Raw genomic sequence first — 23,794 nt, forward strand, 5'->3', positions numbered from 1 at the left:
TCGCACACGCTATACCGTCCAACTTATCTGTGGATGTGTTGCTACGGAGTTTTATATGTAAAGCACCGCACGTAATGTGTTATCAACTGATATTGCTAACAATGGCAATTAACCGGGCTAGAATTGGACTTCATGATTAGATGGATTATTTGTTGGATTTACGGTAGATCGTGCTAATTGTAAGCGAACGAAGATAAAGACCATTTAATCTGAGGTACCTTAAATCCGACAAGTTGTCCGCCTAAGCAAAAAATCTTGATTTTTGATATGGGTCCATGGTATTGCACTTCTGTGGCAGATGGAATGCATCCGACTTATGTTCAAGATGTTCAATAAACATGTTAAGTGCATATATATTCCCTTTTTTCTTGAGTCTGTTTGCTCATGCAAAATTAAATGTGATTAATATAGATTAAAAATGAATGATATTTAATCATGATTAATCAAAATTAATCCACAGGAACCCTGTGATTAATCTGATTACATTTTTAAATAATTTGACAGCACTAGTATACATATGTGTGTGTGTTTGTGTGTTACAGCATATGTACAGTATGTGTTGATATATGCCATGGAGAAGAAGTTTATCCTTGTGCATTTCCAATCATTGTCATCAAAACCTTAGCTGTAGTTTACATCGGAAAATATTAATAATAGAGTATACTGTTCTACTGACAACATGGCTAAGCATTTTTACCATCTTGTTCATGAACAATGACACAAGGACTTATCATTCTGATGGCTCTGACAAGTTTATTGGCATAAATATTTAATTTTGATGGATAAACTAAGGATTTTGAGAAAGTTACAGGCTTTTGCAGGTAATCCATCATGTGGTGCCGTTTGTACGGATGGTTTCGAAGAATGCACCTATTGTTTTGCAAATGTTAAGGAAAATTTGAGAAATGTACCAAAGCGACTGAGAAAAACTGTAGTATAGACTTTGTAAAGAATAAACTGTATCATTAAAATATCATTTGAGTTCAAATCAGAATTAAGCAGGTAGTGTAATTAAAAGGACATTTGGATTGCTTAAAATGCATTTCAGGTGTTTAGATAAATCAGAAATGAGGTGGAACATTATAATACAGCCCTCAGAAGGTCGTGGCATTCCTTGTTGCATGTTGTATGTTGCATTACATTGACATGCATGAAGGATGTCTCTTGGACATTAATGAAGACACATTAGAGAACTTTAGAAGGCGTGATGTTAGACTGCATGTGCCGATGCCAACAAAGGAGTGTACACTGGCAGCAGCATGGGCAAGGAGGGATCAGCTGGCAGAAGAGCTGAATCGTCTGTAGCCTGGTAAGGTAATCTAAATTGTGAGGTGTAGAAAAATAACAGTCTTATTGCTTTTTACTTGAACTTATTAAAACCTTAAAATTGTAGATTGTGTTTTGTTTGAAAAAGATTGCATTTTTATTTATATTTTGCCAACTGTGGACCCAAAATTAAAATAAAAACTCACAAGCATAATTAAGTCCCCGATCCCAGCCGCTGTGCTGACTCAGCAATGAGCTTGTCTTTTCCCTATCTTCTAACATCATTATACTGCTTTCAGCTCTGCTTGAACGATCCAGTGATGCCATAAAAGAGGACATACTCGATCGTTGCTACCTCATCCAATGCCTGCTTCACCTCAGAAGACTTAACTGAAACAGAGGTGCTCACATAGAGATGCACCAGTGCCTTTTCACTTTGCACATGAGCGCGTTTCCTTAGGTGAAAACTTGCCAGCTGTCGAACGAGCATTGGAAGTCTGGTCCTCTATTGTGAAATATGTGGACTTGGTGAAGTCAAAATAGGTGAAAAACCCAGGGACATCTTCTTTTGACTGCATTTGTGAAGCCCAAATGGATCCCCTTCTTCTGGCCAAACTACATTTTTTTCATGGCCCTATCACGAGCATTTCAACCATTTCTGGCTAAATACAGTGGTACCTCAGAACGCGAACTTAATCCGTTCAGAATTCAGGTTCGAATCCTAAAAAGTTCAAGTTTTGATTGAATTTTCCCCATAAGAAATAATGGAAAACCAATTAATTGGTTCCCAGCCCCAAAAAATTACACCTAAATATGTTTTTTTAGTATTTAAACACAAAATGAACAGGATAAAACAAGAAAATGTATAAAGTAAAAAAAAAACAATGTGTCCTGCCCCGATCGTCTGCTCCTTCCGCATGACACGCCCCCTTGTTAACCTCGTGTATAATCCCCGTGTGATCAGCTGTTTCTGGTTGTTGTCATTAGTCCTCTGTATTTCGTCCGCGTTTCAGTTTATTTCCCCAGTCCGGTCATTGTATTGTCCGTCTGTGTTTTGCCTGCCTTACCTGTAATTAAACCCTGTATTTCCCGATACCCTGACGTCTGCGCCTTTGTCTCCGTTCCGTCCCAGCTCGGCACGACAATATTATTATAATTAAATGTATTAATAGTTTATTATCAATGATATTTAATTAATAAGAAATCTTTATTTTTAAAATGTATTTTATTATATAATAATAATTACTGTTACTGTCTATCATTGTCTAAATGTATTTTTACTGTCTAAATATATGTATTCAGCTAGTGTAAACATGCACGAAGAAACTGCACAACACTCAAAGGTCTGCATAGGGCTACAAATACACACATGTACACATACAAGGGATAATGATTTATTATTATTATTGGGTCGGTGTGTTTACAGGTTTTTTTAGGGATAACCGTTCGATCAGTTGCTCAAACCCAGTTGTGCAAACTCTTCAGTCGATCGGTCTTCTACGTTCTACTCTAAGCATGCGTAGTTGCAGAGAAAAGCTGCATGCCTAACGGCCCTTTCTGGATAAAATTAGTCACCCCTGTGCTAATCAATAATTTGCAGTCTGAGATTTGTCCCTATTGCTCACTACAGACAGTTACCATACTTATGATCAGAAACCCACACAATAATTACGTTTCAAACTACATTTTCAGACAACTTCACATTATATGTGATCGTAGAGCTAAATTATTCCTTATTAGGTATTAAAGATTATTACATTTCTTACACAGTGATTATACCCTTATTAGACTGCATTTTCCACCATCGCTGACGGATTTACCCGGAACTACGCGAGCTGTAGTTCGAACTACGCATCTTAACGACAGTGTTTGCAAATGTTCGTTCAAACTATGGTTTTGGGAAACACCTGCGTTGTTTAACGATGCGTCGTACTACGTAAGTCCGCAGTATCGTTACCACTGTAGTTCGAACTATGGTTTCGGGAAACACCTGCATCGTACTTACATAGTTCGAACGACGGAAGTTAGCAACGATGGTTTCGGGAAACGCACCCCAGATCTATTTATAATTGCGCTTAATGTATTGTATTTTAATCCCACTATAAGCACTCATAAACTCCCGATCCATCATTTTTTATATAGTCTTTTAATGGCTCAGTGGGATAGACAGGTGTTTATATAACACCCATCCATGTAGTTTAGGTATCTCACTTACACAGCCATGGGCTTGCATCTAATAATAAATAATAATAATTGACACTTTATTAATCCCTGTGGGGAAATTGTCTTCCTCCCTCAACTTGCTCTTTTTTTGTGGAGTAAGTTGTCCGCGAAGGGCAGCCACCCGTAGTGGTGCTCAGGGAGCCAGGGGTTAAGTGCCTTGCTCAAGGACCCGCAGAAGCTCGGTTTGAACTGGCGACCTTGTGATTACAGGCACACAGGCTTAGCCCAATGAGCCACATCTAAGCACCATTTTTTTAAATCTTTTTTTCATAATGCAATGGAAGCTCTCAATGATTATGAAGCTATTCGTTATTTTTAGCTGTTAATTTGCCCGTGTTTTTGGCCTATTTGCTTCCCCCATCTTTTTTAATACTGTCTGTGTACATAATCGCTGAATGATACATCATTTCAGTATCATCTTCACGATGTGCGCATGCGTAATAATCATATCACACTTATCGGCACTGCTTTGCATCTGTTGACACAACTTGTGACAACACCAACTTACTAGATACACTATATTGTTAGATAGGATACATTTGGCAATACTTTATTTAGGGTAACTTCATCTTCTTTTTGGTTTTATAAATATCGTAATATTACTTGATGTGATTACTTGATGTCAGCCCTTTATTTATCTATGTAATAAAAAGTATTATTACAGCTACATTTTCAAAGCACTGACATTATAGATGTTTGTACGGCAAGATTTAATATTTTCACCTTACTTACTTGGTGACTACCCTTCTTAGACTGCATTTTCCACCATCGCTGTCATATTTACCCAGAACTAAGTTTCTAACTACATCTCGAGAACTGAAGTTAGAACTACACAACTTAACGACAGTGTTTGCAAACGTTCATTCGAACTATGGTTTTGGGAAACACCTGCGTCGTTTAGCGATGATCATACTACGTAAGTAGCAACTATGGTTTTGGGAAACGCACCCCAGGTCTGCCAGGAAAGGTTGGATTTACAGCATGGAATTCAGCCACAACTCCTCTGGCCATTGCTGGTTTAGAATGTCCCACTGACCACCATCATGTGCTTTGAGAGGAAGTCTTAGCCACTTATTGCCTAGGTGGTTGAGCCTCCCACGATTGCTGGGATTGCTGCGAGGATTGCTGCGAGAGAGTGGTGTTGAGCTGCAGCGATTGTTTGGGATTGTTTTTTGGAGTGTTTTGAGTGTTTGTGTGCTTTACCTGTTTACGTGGGTGGCTGTTTATTTCTATTTATTGTTCTTATTTCGGTCAGCGTGAGTGCTTGTCTGTCCTGTCTGTTAATCAACAGCGCGATTATTACCGACAGAGAGCTGCGGGTGTCGCGTGAGCGGCGTTTTTCTGTCCACGTTTAAACTCCGTAGCAAACACCCGCGGGGCGATTATAACTAATAATATCTAACGTCGGTATCGCTACCAAGCGTCGGAAAAGGACAGTTGCTCCTGAGCTTTGCTCGGTCGCCAGTCGGGGCCGGGAGGACATTTTCCACTTTTTTCCCGCTCCGGCAGTAGCCTGCTGTGAGGGGGTTTTTGTGGTTTTTCGACCTCCCAAGAGCAACTTCGATTTCGCCTTGTTTTTAGTTCATACTTGGTTCAGGCAGAAGTTCTTCTGGTAAGTAGTAGTAAGTTTATCAGGTTTAAAATTTTAAATAAAATAATAATTAAGTTCCGTTTTAACACAAGTAATAACTTATTTTAGTGTACTCCGCACGTTACTGCATTTATTGTTACGCAAATTAATCTTTATAGTTAAATACACTATATAAATTTACTGGGCTGGGAGTACGGGGTCATAGTGAGTTAGTTAATTATGGGGCCGGCTCAGTGTTGCGTTTGCAAGATGTTTGCCCTTCTGGACGTTAGTGTCCAGTCGGACTTCATCTGCGAGCGATGTAGGCTAGTGGACTCACTCATGGTCAAGGTTCGCGACCTTGAGGAGCAACTGGCTCGCATCCAATGCAACAGTGAGTTAGATGAGCTAGTTGATACGCCGTTTAGGGAGACGGTGTGTACGCCACTAACGGGGGGGAGGGAGAATGAAGAGCAGAGAGGTCGAGAGAGCTGGGTGACCGTAGGTCGTAGACGCAGGAAAAGGCGTACACACGTTACAGAGGCGGCATCACCTGAGGTGTCTGTGTCTAACAGGTTTCAGGTGCTTCCAGCTTTAGAGCCGGAAGGGACTGGGGAAGCAGGTGGGCCCTTGGGCACTGAGGAGCCCCCTCCCCCCAGAAAGAGGGAGGTTGTGGTAGTGGGGGATTCAATTATTAGGGGAGTAGACAGTTATGTGTGCACGCGTGATAGAGGGTCCCGTACGGTGTCTTGCCTACCTGGTGCCCAGGTAGGAGACCTTCCAGATCGTGTGGACAAGCTTTTGGCCCCAGCTGGGGTGGATCCAGTTGTCGTGGTGCATGTTGGCACCAACGACATAGGCAAGGGTAGAAGGGCTGTTCTGCAGGATAAATTTATAGAAGTCGCCAATAAGCTTAGAAGCAGAACGTCCATGGTGGTATTTTCCGAAATACTCCCCGTGCCACGCGCAAGTGAGGCTAAGTTAGCTGAGATAAGGAGATTAAATGCGTGGCTAAAAGGATGGTGTAGGAAAGAGGGGTTTAGGTTTATGGGGCACTGGAGGACCTTCTGGAACAGGTGGGACCTGTTCAAGCCGGATGGGTTGCATCTGAACCGGAGGGGAACCAGTGTACTGGGAAGGCGTATTTGTAGAGTAGTTGAGGAATGTTTAAACTAGGGACTGGGGGGGCAGGGAGGTTAGTTAAGTATGTAACTGGGGGGAAACGGAAAGCCCAAAAAAATCATATTATAAGTAGGCACTGTAATAGGCCTACCCTTTGTTGTCTGTATTTAAACGCCAGGAGTATTAGGAATAAAATTCATGATTTAGAGGCTCTTATCTCATCGGACTCTTATGATATTATAGCAATAACTGAAACGTGGTTGAGTGATAAGGATGGACAAGAATATAATATGGATGGTTACACATTGTTCCGTAAAGACCGTATAGGTAAGAAGGGAGGTGGTGTTGCAGTATATGTAAAGGAAATCTTGCAGGCAAGGGAGCTTACTGATATAAGTAAAAGTACGGAAGCTATATGGGTAAAATTAGATGCTACAAACTCAAATAGCCTAATTGTCGGTGTTTGTTACAGAGCACCCAATGTAGCTGCTGAGGAAAGCAGATTGTTATACAGTGATATTAGGATTATGAGCAATAAAAATGATGTGGTAGTTATGGGTGATTTTAATCTACCGGGGATGCAGTGGGACATTGTTGCTGGCTCTTCTGAAAATGAACTTCAGATGGTGGAATTAGTACAGGATTGTTTTTTTACTCAGTTTGTTAACACCCCTACCAGGGGAGATGCCATTCTTGATCTTGTTTTGTCTAATAACCAGGACAGGATTGGTAAATTAGATGTTTTAGAACCACTTGACAGTAGCGATCATAACATGGTTAAATTTGAGGTTAAGTTTAGTGCCCGAAGAGCAAAGTCCAAATCAAAAATATATAATGTTAGGAAGGCTAACTTCAATTGTATGAGATTAAAACTAGAAACTGTGAACTGGATGGAGTTAAATAACAAAACTGTTGAAGAGGCATGGGAATTTTTTAAAAGCACATTATTGCAAGTACAAGAGGACTTCATACCTGTTTCTAGCAAGAATAAATCTAGGAAATTGCAACCTAGGTGGTTTAATAAGGAAATAAAGTATAAAGTAAGGAGGAAAAGGGCTTTGTTCCAGAGATGGAAAATAACTGATGATGACATAATAAAGCAAGAGTATCTAAATCTACAAGCTGAATTAAAAAATGACATTAGACGAGCTAAAAGGAATGTCGAAAGGAAGATCGCATTGGAGGCTAAGGATGACGTTAAAAGTTTCTTCCAGTATTTTAACTCTAAAAGAGCTCTAAAAGCTGAAATTACTAATCTGCAGGATAGTAAGGGTCTTATAATTGAAAACGACATTGACATAGTAAATGAGTTCAATGATAGTTTTGCACGGGTATTCACTGTCGAGGACACTAGTAACTTACCAGTTCTTATTACTAATCCAACATCGTCTATAACTAATATATATATAACTGAAGCTGATGTTTTGCAAAGCCTAGCTAAGCTCAAAATAAATAAAGCACAGGGCCCTGATGGCATCTTACCTATAGTGTTAAAAGAGATGAGGGATATTATTTGCCGACCCTTAACATTACTGTTTCAAAAATCCTTATCTGAAGGTGTGGTACCTTCTGATTGGAAGCATGCCAACATAACGCCCATTTTCAAAAAAGGGGATAGAAGTAATTTGTCAAACTATAGGCCAATCAGTCTAACTTGTATAACTGGTAAAGTTATGGAGGCTATAATCAAAGAGAAAATGGTAGATTACCTGGACTCAAATAACATTTTGAGGGATAGCCAGCATGGATTTAGGAGAGGTAGATCCTGTTTAACAAATCTGTTGGAGTTTTTTGAGGAAGCTACTCAGGAAGTTGATGATAAGAAGGCCTATGATGTCATCTATTTAGATTTCCAAAAGGCTTTTGATGTTGTTCCCCACAAGAGGCTCTCACTTAAACTCAAAGCGACAGGTATTTTAGGAACTGTAGCGACTTGGATTGATAACTGGTTAACGGATAGGAAGCAGCGAGTAGTTATAAGAGGCTCGATGTCACAGTGGGCCTGCGTTCATAGTGGGGTACCGCAGGGTTCAATTTTAGGACCACTTTTGTTCCTAATTTACATAAATGATATAGACACCAGTATATACAGTAAACTGGTGAAATTTGCAGATGACACCAAGGTGGGTGGTGTAGCAGATACTGAACTAGCGGCTCAGCAGCTACAGCGGGATCTTAATTTAATTATTGACTGGGCTGACACCTGGCAGATGAAATTTAACATAGACAAATGTAAGGTACTCCATGTAGGGAGCAGAAATATAAAGTACAGGTATTTTATGGGACCTACTGAAATAAAGGTAGCTGATTATGAGAAAGACCTTGGTGTGTATGTTGATGCTTCCATGTCTCATTCTCGCCAGTGTGGGGAAGCAATAAAAAAGGCCAATAGGATGTTGGGGTATATCTCCAGGTGTGTGGAGTTTAAGTCAAGGGAGGTAATGCTAAGATTATACAATTCCTTGGTGAGACCTCACCTAGAATATTGTGTACAGGTTTGGTCACCATATCTTAAAAAGGACATAGCGGCCTTAGAAAAGGTGCAGCGTAGGGCCACAAGAATGATTCCTGGTCTTAGAGGAATGTCATACGAGGAAAGGTTATTTGAGCTAAATCTGTTCAGCCTCAAGCAAAGGAGACTGAGGGGGGACATGATCCAGGTCTATAAGATTCTAACAGGTTTGGATGCTGTTCAACCGAATAGTTACTTCAGCATTAGTTCAAATACAAGAACTCGTGGCCATAGGTGGAAATTAGCGGGAGAACATTTCAAACTGGATTTAAGGAAGCACTTCTTTACACAGCGTGTAGTCAGAGTATGGAATAGTCTTCCTGATAATGTAGTGCAAGCTGAATCCTTGGGTTCCTTTAAATCAGAGCTAGATAAGATTTTAACAACTCTGAGCTATTAGTTAAGTTCTCCCCAAGCGAGCTCGATGGGCCGAATGGCCTCCTCTCGTTTGTATAGTTCTTATGTTCTTATGTTCTTATGTACGTAGCCTCAGCAGTATTGCCTTATATGGGAGTAAGAATAAGTTACAACTCCCATTTAGCAGCCTTTTGGAAGAATTCATGGTTTCCCGGGCATGAGAGATACTGCTGTATAAGTAATCTAGTAACATCAAAGTCTCCTTAGTTGGCATAGAGGTGAGGACACGTAGGAAGTGGAGGGCTCAGGAGGTAGTTGACCAGGCTGAAGTGTATCTGTAGCAGAGTACACGGGGGGGAGGGCAATGTCATCAGGACGGGCAGGGCTTGGTAGCATTGTAAGGCCTCAACAATGCTTGGGGAAAGAAAAGATGCTGGCTGGTCCAGGAAGAAATCTGTGCTGGGGTGGAGGAAATCTGCAGCTTCAGAATGGTTTGGATGTGACAGCAAGGGGCGTGGAAGATCTTGTGAGCAGAGTTGTGAAAAGCTTAGCCATGCCAGATCAAATTCCTTATCCAGTCAGTCTATGATGTCCTCCCAAGCCCAACAAATCTTTTCTCCTGGGGTCTGGCAGAAACCCACACATGTCCACTGTGCCAGGGAAGAGGAAAGTTGTTGTCCAAAAGCCTTGGGAGAGGGGTGTTATTGGTGGTGCCATGACCAGGTGCTGAGGGTTATGGCAGAAGCCATCAGTGCAGGTATTTCTCTCAGTAGGCAGCAACAACAAGTGAAGAGGTTATCACTTTTGTTAAGACAAGAGAGAAGGCCCAACACCACACATACACAATAGGGGGCTTCTGGCAACAGCCCGAGATTGGCTGCTGAAGGTTGACCTGGACAGACAGATGAAGTTCCCAGACACCATCGCCATGACCATGCTTAGGTCTGACATGGTTCTTGTGTCACAGTCATCAAGGCAGGAGGTCAAGCTGGAATTGATGGTACCCTGGGAAGACTGGATAGGAGAGGCATTCGAGAGAAAGAGGACCAAGTATGAGGAACTTGTAAGTAAATGCCAAAGCAGGGGATGGAAGACCTGTTGCTACCCCACTGAGGTCAGCTGCCAAGGATTTGCCGGCTAGTCATTTTACAGGGCCCGCAAGGAGCTGGAGATTAGGGGACCGAACAACAAGAAAGCCATCAGGAACATCACTGATGCCACTGATAAAGCATCAAGATGGCTATAGATCAAAATGACCACACAAGCTACCTAGACACAAGCCAAGGTCTGATCACCCCTGGCTGGGTCGCCTGGGCGAGGCGCCATTTATGATGTATGGTGTTCAAAGACCCGAAACACCCAATGACCCCAGGTTACATCACTGATGATGTGTCTAGGCTACGCTGTAAGATGTCTGCAAATCTGCTGTTGTTTTGGAAAAAATAAATTTGTATTACGAATATAATATTTCCAAGACAAAATGGATTCTGAACTGATTGTTGAATATGGAAAGAAACTTAAATTGATTGGTACGTGGAGAGGCAAGCTTGGTAATTTAACAAGAAAACGGTTCCCCTGAGAATCTATTTACAGTTCCTACAAAATCAAAGGCATCATCTTTCCCAAAGGCACCCCCACATACACCTCATGCATCAACACCTTCTAATAAAAGGGAACCAAAAGGCCCATTTTTTCAATCATAGTTATGATGATTGATCAGCTCAACTGGGCAAAAATGCTCAGATGCTCTCAGGTAAAATGAAATAACTGAGTTGTTGATCAAGCAGCAAGAACTCTCTCTTCTTCCTGCCAGAGAAATTCCTGTTTTTGATGGCAACCCGCTTCAATACTGATCCATCATGAAAGCTTGTGAATAAGGCATTGAAAATGAAACTGAAAACATGCGGCTGTACTATTTGGAACAGTTCACCACAGGAAAGCCTATTGTGAACTTAACCGTACCTTCTTCGTAGGTGGAAAATATGAACGAAGTTTCCGTTTTAAATTGACTTTACTGAAAAATAATAAACCGCTGCAATACATAAACTAGTTTTTCGTTTTAGCACCACATTCTTTTAGCACCCTTTTCTTCCACCTCTAATCTCCTTTTTTTTTTACCGCGAGTGATGATGCAGCATCCTCTCGCTCAAAAGTGACACTGCCATCTGTGCTCGAAATTACACAGCACACAAAGCTGCAACAAATATACAACAAACATTAACAATTCACTATTCTACAACATTAAAGGAATGCTTTTCAACAAAAAGCTTACACTACACCAGCATGAAGACTATTCCATACTCTAACTATACACTGTGTTTTCTCAAATTCAGTTTAAAATGTTCTCCCGCTAATTTCCACCAATGGCCACGAGTTCTAGTATTTAAACTAATATTAAAGTAGCCATTTGGTTGAACAGCATCGAGACCTGTTAGAATCTTATATACCTGGATCATGTCCCCCCTTAATCTCCTTTGCGCATGGCTGAACAGATTCAGCTCAGCTAACCTCTCCTCATAAGACATTCCTCTAAGACCAGGAATCATTCTTGTAGCCTTAATTTGAACCTTTTCCAAGGTAGCAATGTCCTTTTTAAGGTATGGTGACCAAACCTGCAAACAATATTCTATCTTCTTGGTAAGATCATCCCGAGGAATTGTATAATCTTAGCATCACTTCCCTTGACTTAAACTCCACACACCTAGAGATGTAACCCAACATCCTATTGGCATTTTTAATTGCTTCCCCACACTGGCGAGAGTGGGACATGGAAGCATCAACATACACACCGAGGTCTTTCTCATAATCAGCTACCTTTATTTCAGTGGAACCCATAAAATATCTGTACTTTATATTTCTGCTCCCTGCATGGATTACCTTACATTTATCTACGTAAAATTTAATCTGCCAGGTATTAGCCCAGTCGCTAATTAAATCAAGATCCCGTTGTAGCCACTGTGCTGCTAGTTTAGTATCTGCTACACCACCCACCTTTTAAATTTAACCAGTTTACTGTATGTATTGGTGTCAATATCATTAATGTAAATTAGGAACAATAACGCTCCTAAAATTGAACCCTGCGGTACCCCACTATGAACGCAGGCCCACTGCGACATTGTGCCTCTAATAACTACCCGCTGCTTCCTGTCTGTTAACCAGTTTTCACCTTTGCAGAAATTCTAAATACAATGAGCAATAAAAGAACTTCTGAAAGAAAGCCAACAATTCAAAATCCAGCTTCAACCTGCCAGTGAGGGGAGTAGTTTTACCACTACAATCACGTCAGTCTCAGGACAGACAGACAGTAAAATGAAATCCAACTACAAACAAAAATCAATTAATCTCACTTCATTACTTCATTCACAAAGCCTTGCTTGTTTTGTGGTAATGGAGTCCTGTGATGATTTTAAACAGAAACCCAATCAAAAACGGTAGAATTCCTGAAAGCCAATGTCCTTTGTTTTGGTTGTTTGGGAAATGGACACATGAGTAAGACCTGTCAAAAGCAAATGTTGTGCCACACTTATCATCAGAGTCAGCTAAGTATCCTGCATAATGAAACAAAAAAAAATCTAAGAAAATCCCTCAGTACCAAACCAGAATCAATGTCCAGTGCTTTAGCGTCCTTGGGTACTGGTAGCCATATGATGCTGGGTTGAAGGATTGTGCCCTAACTACTGTATAGTGCCAGTGAAGGTGAAACTGGAAAAGAGAACCAAAGTCATGGAGACATTCACTTTCCTTAAATCAGGTAGCTCTGCAGCCTTTTGTTTGGAAGCACTGATGAGGCAGTTGAAGGCAACTGGAAAGAAAGTGGACATACTTCTTAAAACCTTGGGTCAGGAGAAACCTGAAACCAGCTACAAAATCTCTGCATTAAACGGAAGTTCTTACCTGAAGGAGCTTTATGTATATTTGCAAAAAATGATCCCAGTCACCAAAGACAACATTCCCAAAGAAGAAGACATCAGAAAATGGCCTTACCACAGGGATGTTGATTTGACACCAATAGATGCTAGTGTAGTGCTGCCCATTGGTGTAAATGCTCCAAAAGCATTGGAACACTGGAGAGTAATAAACAGTGTGGGTAGTACACAGTGAAAACACTCCCTGGATGGGTCATTATTAGCCTACTCAGTCATGGTGATGGATGTAACCTTCCATCAGTGCAGGTCAATTATGTTTCCATAGCTAGCTTGGAAGAACTGTTAATTAGACTGTATAATCAGGATTTTGTGAAGCAGCAGTACAATGAAAAGAGAGAAATGTCTGTGAAAGACTAACAGTTTATGGTCTCATCTTCAGCACAGCTCAAAAATGGACATTACCATTTGAAGTTGCAATTTCACAAGCTTAATGTGAGTATGCCTACTAACAAGCACATAGTCCAGCAAAGAGCACAACATCTTCTGAAAGAATTTAAAAGAGGACTTATTCTTTTGAGAATACACTGATTTTATGAATGTCATTCTTGTAAAACAATATGAGAAGTCATACCTCTGGCCCAGCTGGAACCAGAAAATTGAAAAGTGTGGTATGTACCACACCATGGAGACTATCATCCATGAAAAACAAAATTGTGTGTAACTTTGCACACTTTCTCTGTTGAAGACTGCAGAGGATAATCAAAAGAATTACCCAAAGGATGCCACAAACACACTCAAACAAAACTTCCATTATTTACTGCCTCAAATCTGTCGACACAGTGAAGGAAGCTATATCTATTTACCAACAGCACACCGAGGTATGTGCCATAGAGTGTGAGGGTTCAAACTCAATAAATGGATAAGTAATTACTGTTCTATCTAGTCTGTCATTACTGAGGAGAATAGGTCTAAAGACACTGGACCTCAGCAGAGAACAACTTCCCATGGAAAGGGCCTTGGAAGTTCAGCAGGATGTGGAACAGGATGCATTCACCCTTAGTATTGTCACCAAACCTCACTGGACAATCAGGCATGGCATTCTGTCTATAGTGAGTTCTCTTTATGATTGCCTGTATTTCCTGGTACTGGTGATTCTTTATGCAAAGCAAATCCTGCAAGAGCTGTGCAATACAAAGCTAGGTTGGGATGAAAGAGTCCCATTGAAGATAGGCAAAACATGGCAGAGATGGTTAGATGAGTTGAACTCGTGGTATACTTTAAATTTAAATAGATGCTTCATTCCCAAAGAATTCATCCTAATATCAGCAAATCCAAAGTACCCTTACCCATGATAGAATAAAATGGGCTTTTACTTCACCATATGGAGATAATCATGGAGGTGTTTTTTTGGCACGTTTGGTGTAAAAGGTGAAAAAGGTAGTCTGTTCAATAATGAAACAGCAGGTACTGAATGATGAAGCCTTCCTTGCACAGTCTTCTGGATGACCCAAATGACCTTGAGGCACTCTCTCTCTTTCTCAATAGGCTATTACAATAATTGGTCATGCATTAACTTGCCCAAACTTTTGTAACTGTAAATTCTGACATGGTTTTCTATCTATTTTGGCTACTGAAATCATTAATGTTGTAACTAAATGTTATACTTGAATTAGGGACCTGAGTGTTCTGGCCATTTTTCATCATAGGAATGATGTAAATCACAAAATAAAATGACCACTGTCGCTTTGATTGATCATTTTGAAGTAATCTTGATTTTGTTGAAAAATCTGTTTAATTTACATAATCAGTTTCATTCATGGTTTTGTTTGAAACAATAAAATAAGTTTTATCTAAATATTTTCTGGTGGAAGGGTATACAAAAATGACCATGGACTCATTAAAAGTCTGACATACTGATTTTTATAAGATTGAGATAATCCTTGTGGGGACAAAAAAAGTGTCCCACATGTTAAAAAGGTTCTTATCACATCATGGGGAAATCTGGTCCCCATAATGTAACAATTATAAAAACATTCATACACACACATGCACGCACACACACACATGTTTGTAATTATATCTATGTGGGGACTCTCCAACTCTATGAGGAAAACTCTAACCCCAACATGACGACCTTAACTCCTACCCACCCCTAACCTTAACCATAAGTAACCAAACAAAATACGAGACTTTTGGCATTATTAGTTTTTTAAATGCATTCACAGATCTTTGTGGGGACCCGAAAAATGGTTCCCACAACATCGAAAAACAAGTTTTTATCACATTGTGGGGTACATTTGGTTCCCACAATGTAATATAAACATAATTCCACGCAATTGCAAACAGCTGATATAACTTCTACCTTCAAAAGGAAGAAACTTACCCCAGCTGAGAAACGTAGGGCAAACACTGGAGAAAACTTTTTAGCTCATTCTCTTCATCTGACCAGCTAACAAGCTTTACTGGTTTCTTCACTCTCTGGAATTCCAGGACTTCAATGAGGATGGACGCCTTCCTGTTAGAGAGGTCTATAACCCAAACTGCAGGAGCTGATTGATAAACTGGCTGCAATGCCAGCAGAACATGCTTAAATGATTGATACTCAGAATCCTGCAAAAGTGAGTACATATCCAGCAGAAAGTCACTCTGTTTTTTTGAATCATCATCACTGTTTGTGTCACCAACAAAAGGGAAAGAGGAATAACTGCAGACTGATGAGAGGAGCTGCAGTTTCCTCTCTCCTGTCTCTTTGTCACACTCTGCAGCTTGAATGAAGAGATTGACCAGGAATTTGATGGCTTCCTTCGAGTTGAAATGCCTTTCAGACATTCTGTAAGACAATATGAACAATGGTTAAGGAAAAGTACATAATTTTGTGTTTTATTTACATTAAAAAAATTATGTCATTCAGTCATAAAGCTTCAAATCCTTTTAAATTCATATACACTTCTGACCTCTATGTCAATATGAAAGACATTTTAAGAACATTAAAGGGATCATAGTAACTGTGACAGATGAAAGACGAAATTATGATCTCCTTAAATTTCAGCCTAAAACTTTAAGTGCTGAGCTTATCTCTTTACTCTCTATACAGGCTGATCTTTATTCCTTATAGCATTTATAGCATTTAAAGAATCTGTGACTTTTGCTGGTTTATATGATATGATAATCGACACTTTAAATTTCGAGCTTTTATTTCAACAGTGCATATGAAGATTCTGTTTCCTGATTCAATGTGGAGGCAATGGGATGCATTTTAACTAAGTGCATGGTCTGAAGCACATGATGCAAGTTCTTTTAGGGCATGGCCAACCCACTTTTGCTAGTTTAGCGCCAGGTGCATGGTGATAAAGGGATGTACTTAATTTTGTCATTAGTCATAGGTGTGTCTGTGGTGTAACATGCTATAAACCAATCAGTGTCATTCCCTCTAAGAGTCAGGTACACTCATACCTTGGCGGATAGCTATTATAATGGTGGATTTGCCAGGTAGTAGAAAAAACACTTCCTTGCAGATGGAAATAGATCTGCTCGGGCAAGAAGTGAAAGCCTGTGAGCAGATCATCTACGGCAAAAGCAGGAATCAACCAAAGTAGAGGTCTACATTCCAGCGGGACCTATGGCAGTAGAGTATGGCACGGGACAAATTTCTATTTTTGAATGCGGTCCCCACAATGTGATATAAACCTAATCAATGCACATACACACACACACACACACACACACAATATGGACAAAAGCACAGGGACACGTGGACATTACACATACAGGAATTTTTATGACATTTCATTCTAAATCCATAGGCATCAATATGGAGTTGGTCACCCTTTGCAGCTATAACAGCTGCTGCTCTTCTGGGAAGGTTTTCCACAAGATTTTGGAGTGTGTCTGTAGGAATTTTGCCCATTCATCCAAGAGGGCATTTGTGAGGTCAGGCACTGATGTTGGACGTAAAGGCCTGACTGACTATCTCCGTCCTAGATCATCCCAAAAGTGTTTGATGGGGTTGAGGTCAGAACTCGGTGCAAGCAAGTCAAGTTTTTCCATACCAAACTCACTCAACCATGTCTTTATGGACCTTGCTTTATTAAAAGAACCACCAGCATTTTTCAACCTCCTTTAACTGCCTGCAGTGACATACTTCGGCGTATCACACCTTATTTTTTTTTGTTAATGGGCCATCGCATTGGCATCAAGAAAACAATGGGACGGTCAGTAATCCTCAAGTCAGCACACTTGCTGTCACCCCAAAAAAGCCATAAAACTCATAATACAGTCTTGTTTATGTCATGTTTTAGTGCTCATTGATTTAGTATTGGTTTTGATTGACTAATCTTGTGAAATTAATCCTAAACCCACACCAGTAATAACATAAAAGCCTCACTTTCACATAAATAGCAAAAAAAAAAACTGATCACTTTAATCGCTATTACATTTAGGTAAGGGCAGTTATATTATTTTGAAAAGATGTAAAAAGCGACACAGGTAAAGTTTTTATCATATTCATTTTATATGTGTTAGAGCAGCGTTTCTCAAACTATGGGCCGCGGACTGGTGCCGGTCCATGAGAGGGTTCCTGCGAGGGCCTCGCTTCTGCACCAATCAAAATTCAGTTAGGTCAGGTCTGATCTCAGCGCTGCTGTCACTGCGTGCCCCTTCCTGCCCCCCGCCTTCACATCCCGCCCCTTGTTTCAGCATTCTAAAATGTTCAGCGTTCCCGCCCTTTGTCTCATTCACTCCAAACTTTTCACAGATATACACGTGTTACGAGAGCTGTCAATAAATCATGGCGTGTTCAAAGCAAGTGAATCTGGATTCTTTCTTTCGGAAGCGTCCATCAAATGATGCCGACTTACAGGATGAGCCAGAGGCAAAAAAAATCATTGCCCATTTACTCGAAATTACGACATTTCATACATTAAATTCGTATTTATTTCTGGCGAAAGTTCCCCCACGAAACCAATTTGTGTCATCTGCCAAGCTATGCTAAGTAACGAGGCTATGACACCATCGAAATTACGTCGGCATTTGGAAACAAAACATGCACATTTAAAAGATAAATCAGATGACTTCTTCAAAAGAAAATGTGATAATAATACACATAATAATAATAACGATAATAATGATAACAACAACACCAGCCTAGTTACTATATATCTGTATATTTACTTGGCAATAATATATTTATTTGGCAATAATCTCAAATTTAGCCAAAGCACTCCTGTTAGGTCATGTTTAATATTGTTCTTACATACAGTAGGTGTCACGGTACGGGATGAAGGCGAGCAGGGAAGCAGGGAAACGGAGCCAGGGAGTCGGGTAAAGCTGGGATTTATTGGGCAGGACAGGACTGGGGAAGCAGGACGGCAAACAAAGGGTAACACTACAATGACAAGTCTGGGGAAGACTGACTCAGACGAGGACTAAATACACAAGACAAGCTAGACTTAATAGGACACAGGCGATCACATTAAGGGCTGAACACGAGGCAATGAGGGGGGCGTGGCACACATCGGGATCGTACGGAGCGGGATGTGACAGAACCCCCCCCCAAAGGCGCGCACACCGGGCGCGCCAGAGGAGAGGCGACGGACGAGACGAACCGGGAAAACAGGACCTGGAAAACAAAACAGAACGTCAACCAAAAACAGGGAACAGAACGGAGACGCAGAACAAGAACAAGGACGAGAAGAAGGACAGGACACGACAGAGGACGGGGAACGCAGACAGGCAAACCGAGAAGGGGGACACAGAGGGGACACCCACAGGCGACACGAAGGGGCCAGGAGTGCACAGAGGAGGAACAGAGGGACCAGGAACAAAGACAGGCGGGACGAAGGGAGGAGGAGACGACAGGGGAGACCAAACCGGAACGGAAGGGGGACAAAGGGGAGCCCGAGGGAGCCCAGGCGGGCGACGGGCAGCGGCCGGAGGGGCCGCAGGCAAGAGGGAGAAGGGAACCAAAGGGGACCACCCAGGGGCCAAGGGAACGGGACGAGGGAGTGACGGAGGGGACACGGAGGGAGCAGGAGGGAACACCAGTGAAGGCAGGCAGGAGGGGGAAGCCGCGGCAGGCGGAGGCGCAGCCGGAGCCGGCAAAGGCGCCGTCCGACGCCAAGCCGGAGCAGGGGGGCCCGGAGGCGACCGACATGGAGCCGGAGGAGGGACCGAGGACCGGCACCGAGGATCCAGGGGGGGACCCGGCGGCGACCGCCGACCCCGAGCCGGAGGACCCGCAGGCAGCCACCGAGCTACAGCCAGGGGCTGAACGGGCGAGCCAGGGGGCAGGGAGGGCGGGACCCGGACCCGACGCCTATGTCCCCTTCCCTTACGGGACACCGACAGGCGGGGTCCTGTGGGGCGTTGGCCTTGCCGGGGTAACGGCGAGGGAGTCAGGGCCTCTAAGGAGGCAACAGGCGGGGCAGCCAGAGCCGCGGGCGTGGCCGCAGGCGGGGCAGTCAGGGCCGCGGGCGGGGCAGCCAGGGCCGCGGGCAGGACTGGAGAGGCGGCCTGGGCCGCGGGCAGGACTGGAGAGGCGGCCTCAGGCAGGGCCGCGGGCAGGACGGGAGAGGCGGCCTCGGACGAAGCCGCGGGTGTGTGGCCAGCAGGGGGCGCCTCAGGCAGAACGGAGGCAGCAGCAGGCGTGCGACCAGCAGGGGCCGCCTGGGTCGGCGCCTCAGGCGTACGGTCAGCAGGGGGCGCCTCGGCGAGCGCCGCCAGCACGTGACCAGCAGGGAGCGCCACCATCACACGGCCAGCAGGGGGCGCCACCGCGGCCACCTCAGGCAGTTCAGGAGCCGGCAAGGCAGGCAGTTCAGGAGCCGGCAGGACAGGCGAGACAGGCAGTTCAGGAGCCGGCAGGACAGGCGAGACAGGCAGTTCAGGTGCCGGCAGGACAGGCGAGACAGGCAGTTCAGGTGCCGGCAGGATGGGCGCCGCCATCACGTGGCCAGCAGGGGGCGCCGTCGCGGGCACCTCCATCACGCGGCCAGCAGGGGGCGCCTCGGCGGGCGCCGTCAGCACACGGCCAGCAGGGGGCGCCTCGGCAGGCGCCGCCATCACGCGGCCAGCAGGGGCCACCGCGGCGGGTGCCGCAGCCAGAGTGGTGGCAGCTGCAGGGACTGCAGGCAGAGCAGGCAGGACGGCCGGGTCTGGTGGGACAGGCAGGACAGGCAGTTCCGCTGACAAAGCGGCGGAAGCTGCAGCAGGCGGTGCCGCGGGCAGAGCGGCGGCAGCTGCAGCAGGCAGGACAGGCGGGTCCACTGACAAGGCGGCGGAAGCTGCAGCAGGCGGTACCGCAGGCAGAGCGGCGGCAGCTGCAGCAGGGAGGACAGGCAGGACGGGCAGGTCGGGCGGTGCTGCGGGCATCGCGGCAGCTGCAGCAGGCGGTGCTGCAGGCAGATCGGCGGCGGCAGCAGGCAGCGCAGCCGAGGGCAGATCGGCGGCGGCAGCAGGCAGCGCAGCCGAGGGCAGATCGGCGGCGGCAGCAGGCAGCGCAGCCGCGGGCAGATCGGCGGCGGCAGCAGGCAGCGCAGCCGCGGGCAGATCGGCGGCGGCAGCAGGCAGCGCAGCCGAGGGCAGATCGGCGGCGGCAGCAGGCAGCGCAGCCGAGGGCAGATCGGCGGCGGCAGCAGGCAGCGCAGCCGCGGGCAGATCGGCGGCGGCAGCAGGCAGCGCAGCCGCGGGCAGATCGGCGGCGGCAGCAGGCAGCGCAGCCGCGGGCAGGTCCGGAGCATGCAGGTCCGGAGCAGGCAGGAGGGATGCCGAGTGTGTTGGCGCTGTTCCTTTAAGGGCTCTCGGCACCCGGGGAATAGCGTCTCTCACGGCGCGTATTCCTCCGTGTCCCAGACGCTCCGGCCGGTAGAAGTACGCTTCTAAGGGAGGCGGCTTCTCCGGCGGGAAGCTGGCCAGGCTGGTTGCGGCGGTGTCCTCCCAGGCGGGGAGCAGAGAGCAGGCTCCTAGGAAGAGCGTTGGAGTTGCTTCCGCCAGCTCTCTGCTCCGCTTCTCCCGGCTGCTCACCAAGCGCTGGCTCAGGCGGCGAAGGCACTTACGTGCCCTCTGCAGCGGGTACTGTTGTCCGGCTGGGCGCTCTTCCTTGAGGAGGTCCGCGCCCCGGGTGGCCAGCTCCAGGGCTACCGGATCCTCCAGGACCTCGGGCTGGGATCGCCAATACACGAAATCTTGCAGGAGACCGAGCCGGTTGTGCTCGGTCTCCCGCGTCGTGTTGTCGTGGAGACTTGTCATTCTGTCACGGTACGGGATGAAGGCGAGCAGGGAAGCAGGGAAACGGAGCCAGGGAGTCGGGTAAAGCTGGGATTTATTGGGCAGGACAGGACTGGGGAAGCAGGACGGCAAACAAAGGGTAACACTACAATGACAAGTCTGGGGAAGACTGACTCAGACGAGGACTAAATACACAAGACAAGCTAGACTTAATAGGACACAGGCGATCACATTAAGGGCTGAACACGAGGCAATGAGGGGGGCGTGGCACACATCGGGATCGTACGGAGCGGGATGTGACAGTAGGCATAAGCCCTAATAATACTAATAGTAATAATAACCAACCCGATCTCACGAATTTTGTGCAGCCATCACGACATAAAATCTATTTAAACGTGCTGTGATCACGTTTTCGGCTTTTTTTACGTGCTGGGGTAACGTTTCCCCTCCCTATGTGTTTTAATGGGCAGTGCCTAACACCGCCACTATGAGCACTAACTGGTGACTAAGGGACGGGAAAGTCATGCATGGCCAGAATCATATTTTGTTTTTTGTGATCTGATAACGCTTTCCATAACGTGTGACGCGACCTTGCAAAACAGCGCTTGGATTTTACTTCTGTTAATAATTCCTTTTGAATAATGTCCGGGATTTCCCTCCATACACTAACTCATTCATGCAACAGAAGTAAAATCCAAGCGCTGTTTTGCAAGGTCGCGTGTCGGTGGGATTGAGGAGGTCTTCGAAGTACTCCTTCCACCGACCCAAAATGTCCCGAGTTGAGGTCAGCAGCACCCCATCCCCACCATAATCAGTGTTGACCGCTTTCCTGCCTGGAGCCGCCGGATGGTGGACCAGAATCGCCTCGAAGCTGTCCGGAAGTTGTTTTCCATGGCCTTCCAAACTCCTCTCATACCCGAGTTTTTGCTTCAGCGACCGCCAAAGCCGCACCCTGCTTGGCCTGCCGGTACCTGTCAGCTGCCTCTGGAGTCCCACAGGCTAAAAAAAGCCCAATACGACTCCTTCTTCAGCTTAACGGCATCCCTCACCACTGGTGTCCACCAGTGGGTTCAGGGATTGCCGCCGCGACAGGCACCGACTACCTTACGGCCACAGCTCCGGTCAGTCGCCTACCACAATGGAGGTGCGGAACATGGCCCATTCGGACTCAATGTCCCCCGTCTCCCCGGGACATGGGAGAAGTTCTGCTGGAGATAGGAGTTGAAACTCCCCATGACAGGGGATTCCGCCAGACATTCCCAGCAGACCCTCACTATACGCTTGGGCCTGCCAGGCCTGGCCGGCTTCCTCCCCCACCAGCGAGGCCAACCCACCACCAGGTAGTGATCAGTTGACAGCTCCGCCCCTCTTTTCACCCAAGTGTCCAAGACATGCAGCCGCAAGTCTGATGACACGACTACAAAGTCAATCATTGAACTGTGGCCTGGGTGTCTTGGTGCCAGGTGCACATATGAACACCCTTTTGCCTGAACATGGTGTTCATTAAGGACAATCCGTGACAAGCACAGAAGTCCAACAACAGAACACCACTCGGGTTCAGATCGGGGGGGCCGTTCCTCCCAATCACGCCACTCCAGGTCTCACTGTCATTGCCCACGTGAGCATTGAAGTCCCCCAGCAGATCAAGAGAGTCCCTAGGAGGAGTGCTCTCCAACACCCCTTCCAGGGACTCTAAAAAGGGTGGGTATCCTGAACTGCCACTTGGCACATAAGTAGGGTGACCAGATAATCCATGTCAGGGAGGACACTTTGAGCTACTTTGGGTTTTACAAACTACTTTCAAATTGAAAGACTCCTGTGCTCGGCTAAATAGTTCAGCTCTTCTTGTGCTTTGACTGGTTTGTTTCCTTGCCTGAAAAACTCATCCAGCTGTTTCACATTAGCATTAGTGACACATGCATGATTATAGGTGACTGACCAATCAGCACACAGCCAGAACTCAGTGCTCAAGTGAAATCCAGGTCCGTTTAATTGAAATGGTAATTTACAATTCCTGTCCTAGCTCACAGTGTCCTCCCTGACATGGATTATCTGGTCACCCTATGCATAAGCGCAAACAACAGTCAGGACCTGTCCCCCCACCCGAAGGCGAAGGGAGGCTACCCTCTCGTCCACTGCGGTAAAACACAATGTACAGGCACCCAGCCAGGGGGCAATAAGTATGCCCACCCCTGCTCAGCGCCTCTCCCCCTGAGCAACTCGAGAGTGGAAGAGGGTCCAACCCCCTTCGAGGAGACTGGTTCCAGAGCCCAGGCCATGCGTCGAGGTGAGCCCGACTATGTCTAGCCGGAACTTCACAGCCTCGCGCACCAGCTCAGGCTCCTTCCCCTTCAGAAAGGTGACATTCCATGTCCCAAGAGCTAGCTTCTGCAGCTGAGGATCAGACCGCCAAGGTCCCTGCCTTCGACTATTGCCCAGCTGTGCCCGACCAGGCCCCATGGGTGCAGGCCTGGCCACCAGGTGCTTGCCATCGAGCCCCACCCCCAGGCCTGGCTCTGGGGGGGGCCCCGGTGACCCGCGTCCAGGCAAGGGAAACCATGGTTCCATTATTTTGTGCATCATTAGGGGTCTTATGAGCCAAACTTCGTCTGGGTCCTCACCCTGAACCTGTTTGCCTTGGGTGACCCTACCAGG

At 45.4% G+C, this 23,794-nt stretch overlaps 1 protein-coding gene across 3 annotated transcripts in view; it reads right to left on the reverse strand.

Moving 5' to 3' along the window:
* The window catches only part of LOC111837630 (uncharacterized), a 194,101-nt gene that overhangs the window by 37,847 nt on the left and 132,460 nt on the right, over positions 1-23,794 (reverse strand). For all 3 annotated transcript variants that reach the window (XM_072700891.1, XM_023799843.2, XM_072700892.1), the window contains one exon: positions 15,300-15,746. In XM_072700891.1, coding sequence (XP_072556992.1) covers positions 15,300-15,746 — 447 coding nt within the window. The remainder of the gene's footprint in view (positions 1-15,299; positions 15,747-23,794) is intronic.

The sequence above is a fragment of the Paramormyrops kingsleyae genome, chromosome 16, assembly GCF_048594095.1.
Source record: "Paramormyrops kingsleyae isolate MSU_618 chromosome 16, PKINGS_0.4, whole genome shotgun sequence".
Lineage (NCBI taxonomy): Eukaryota > Metazoa > Chordata > Actinopteri > Osteoglossiformes > Mormyridae > Paramormyrops > Paramormyrops kingsleyae.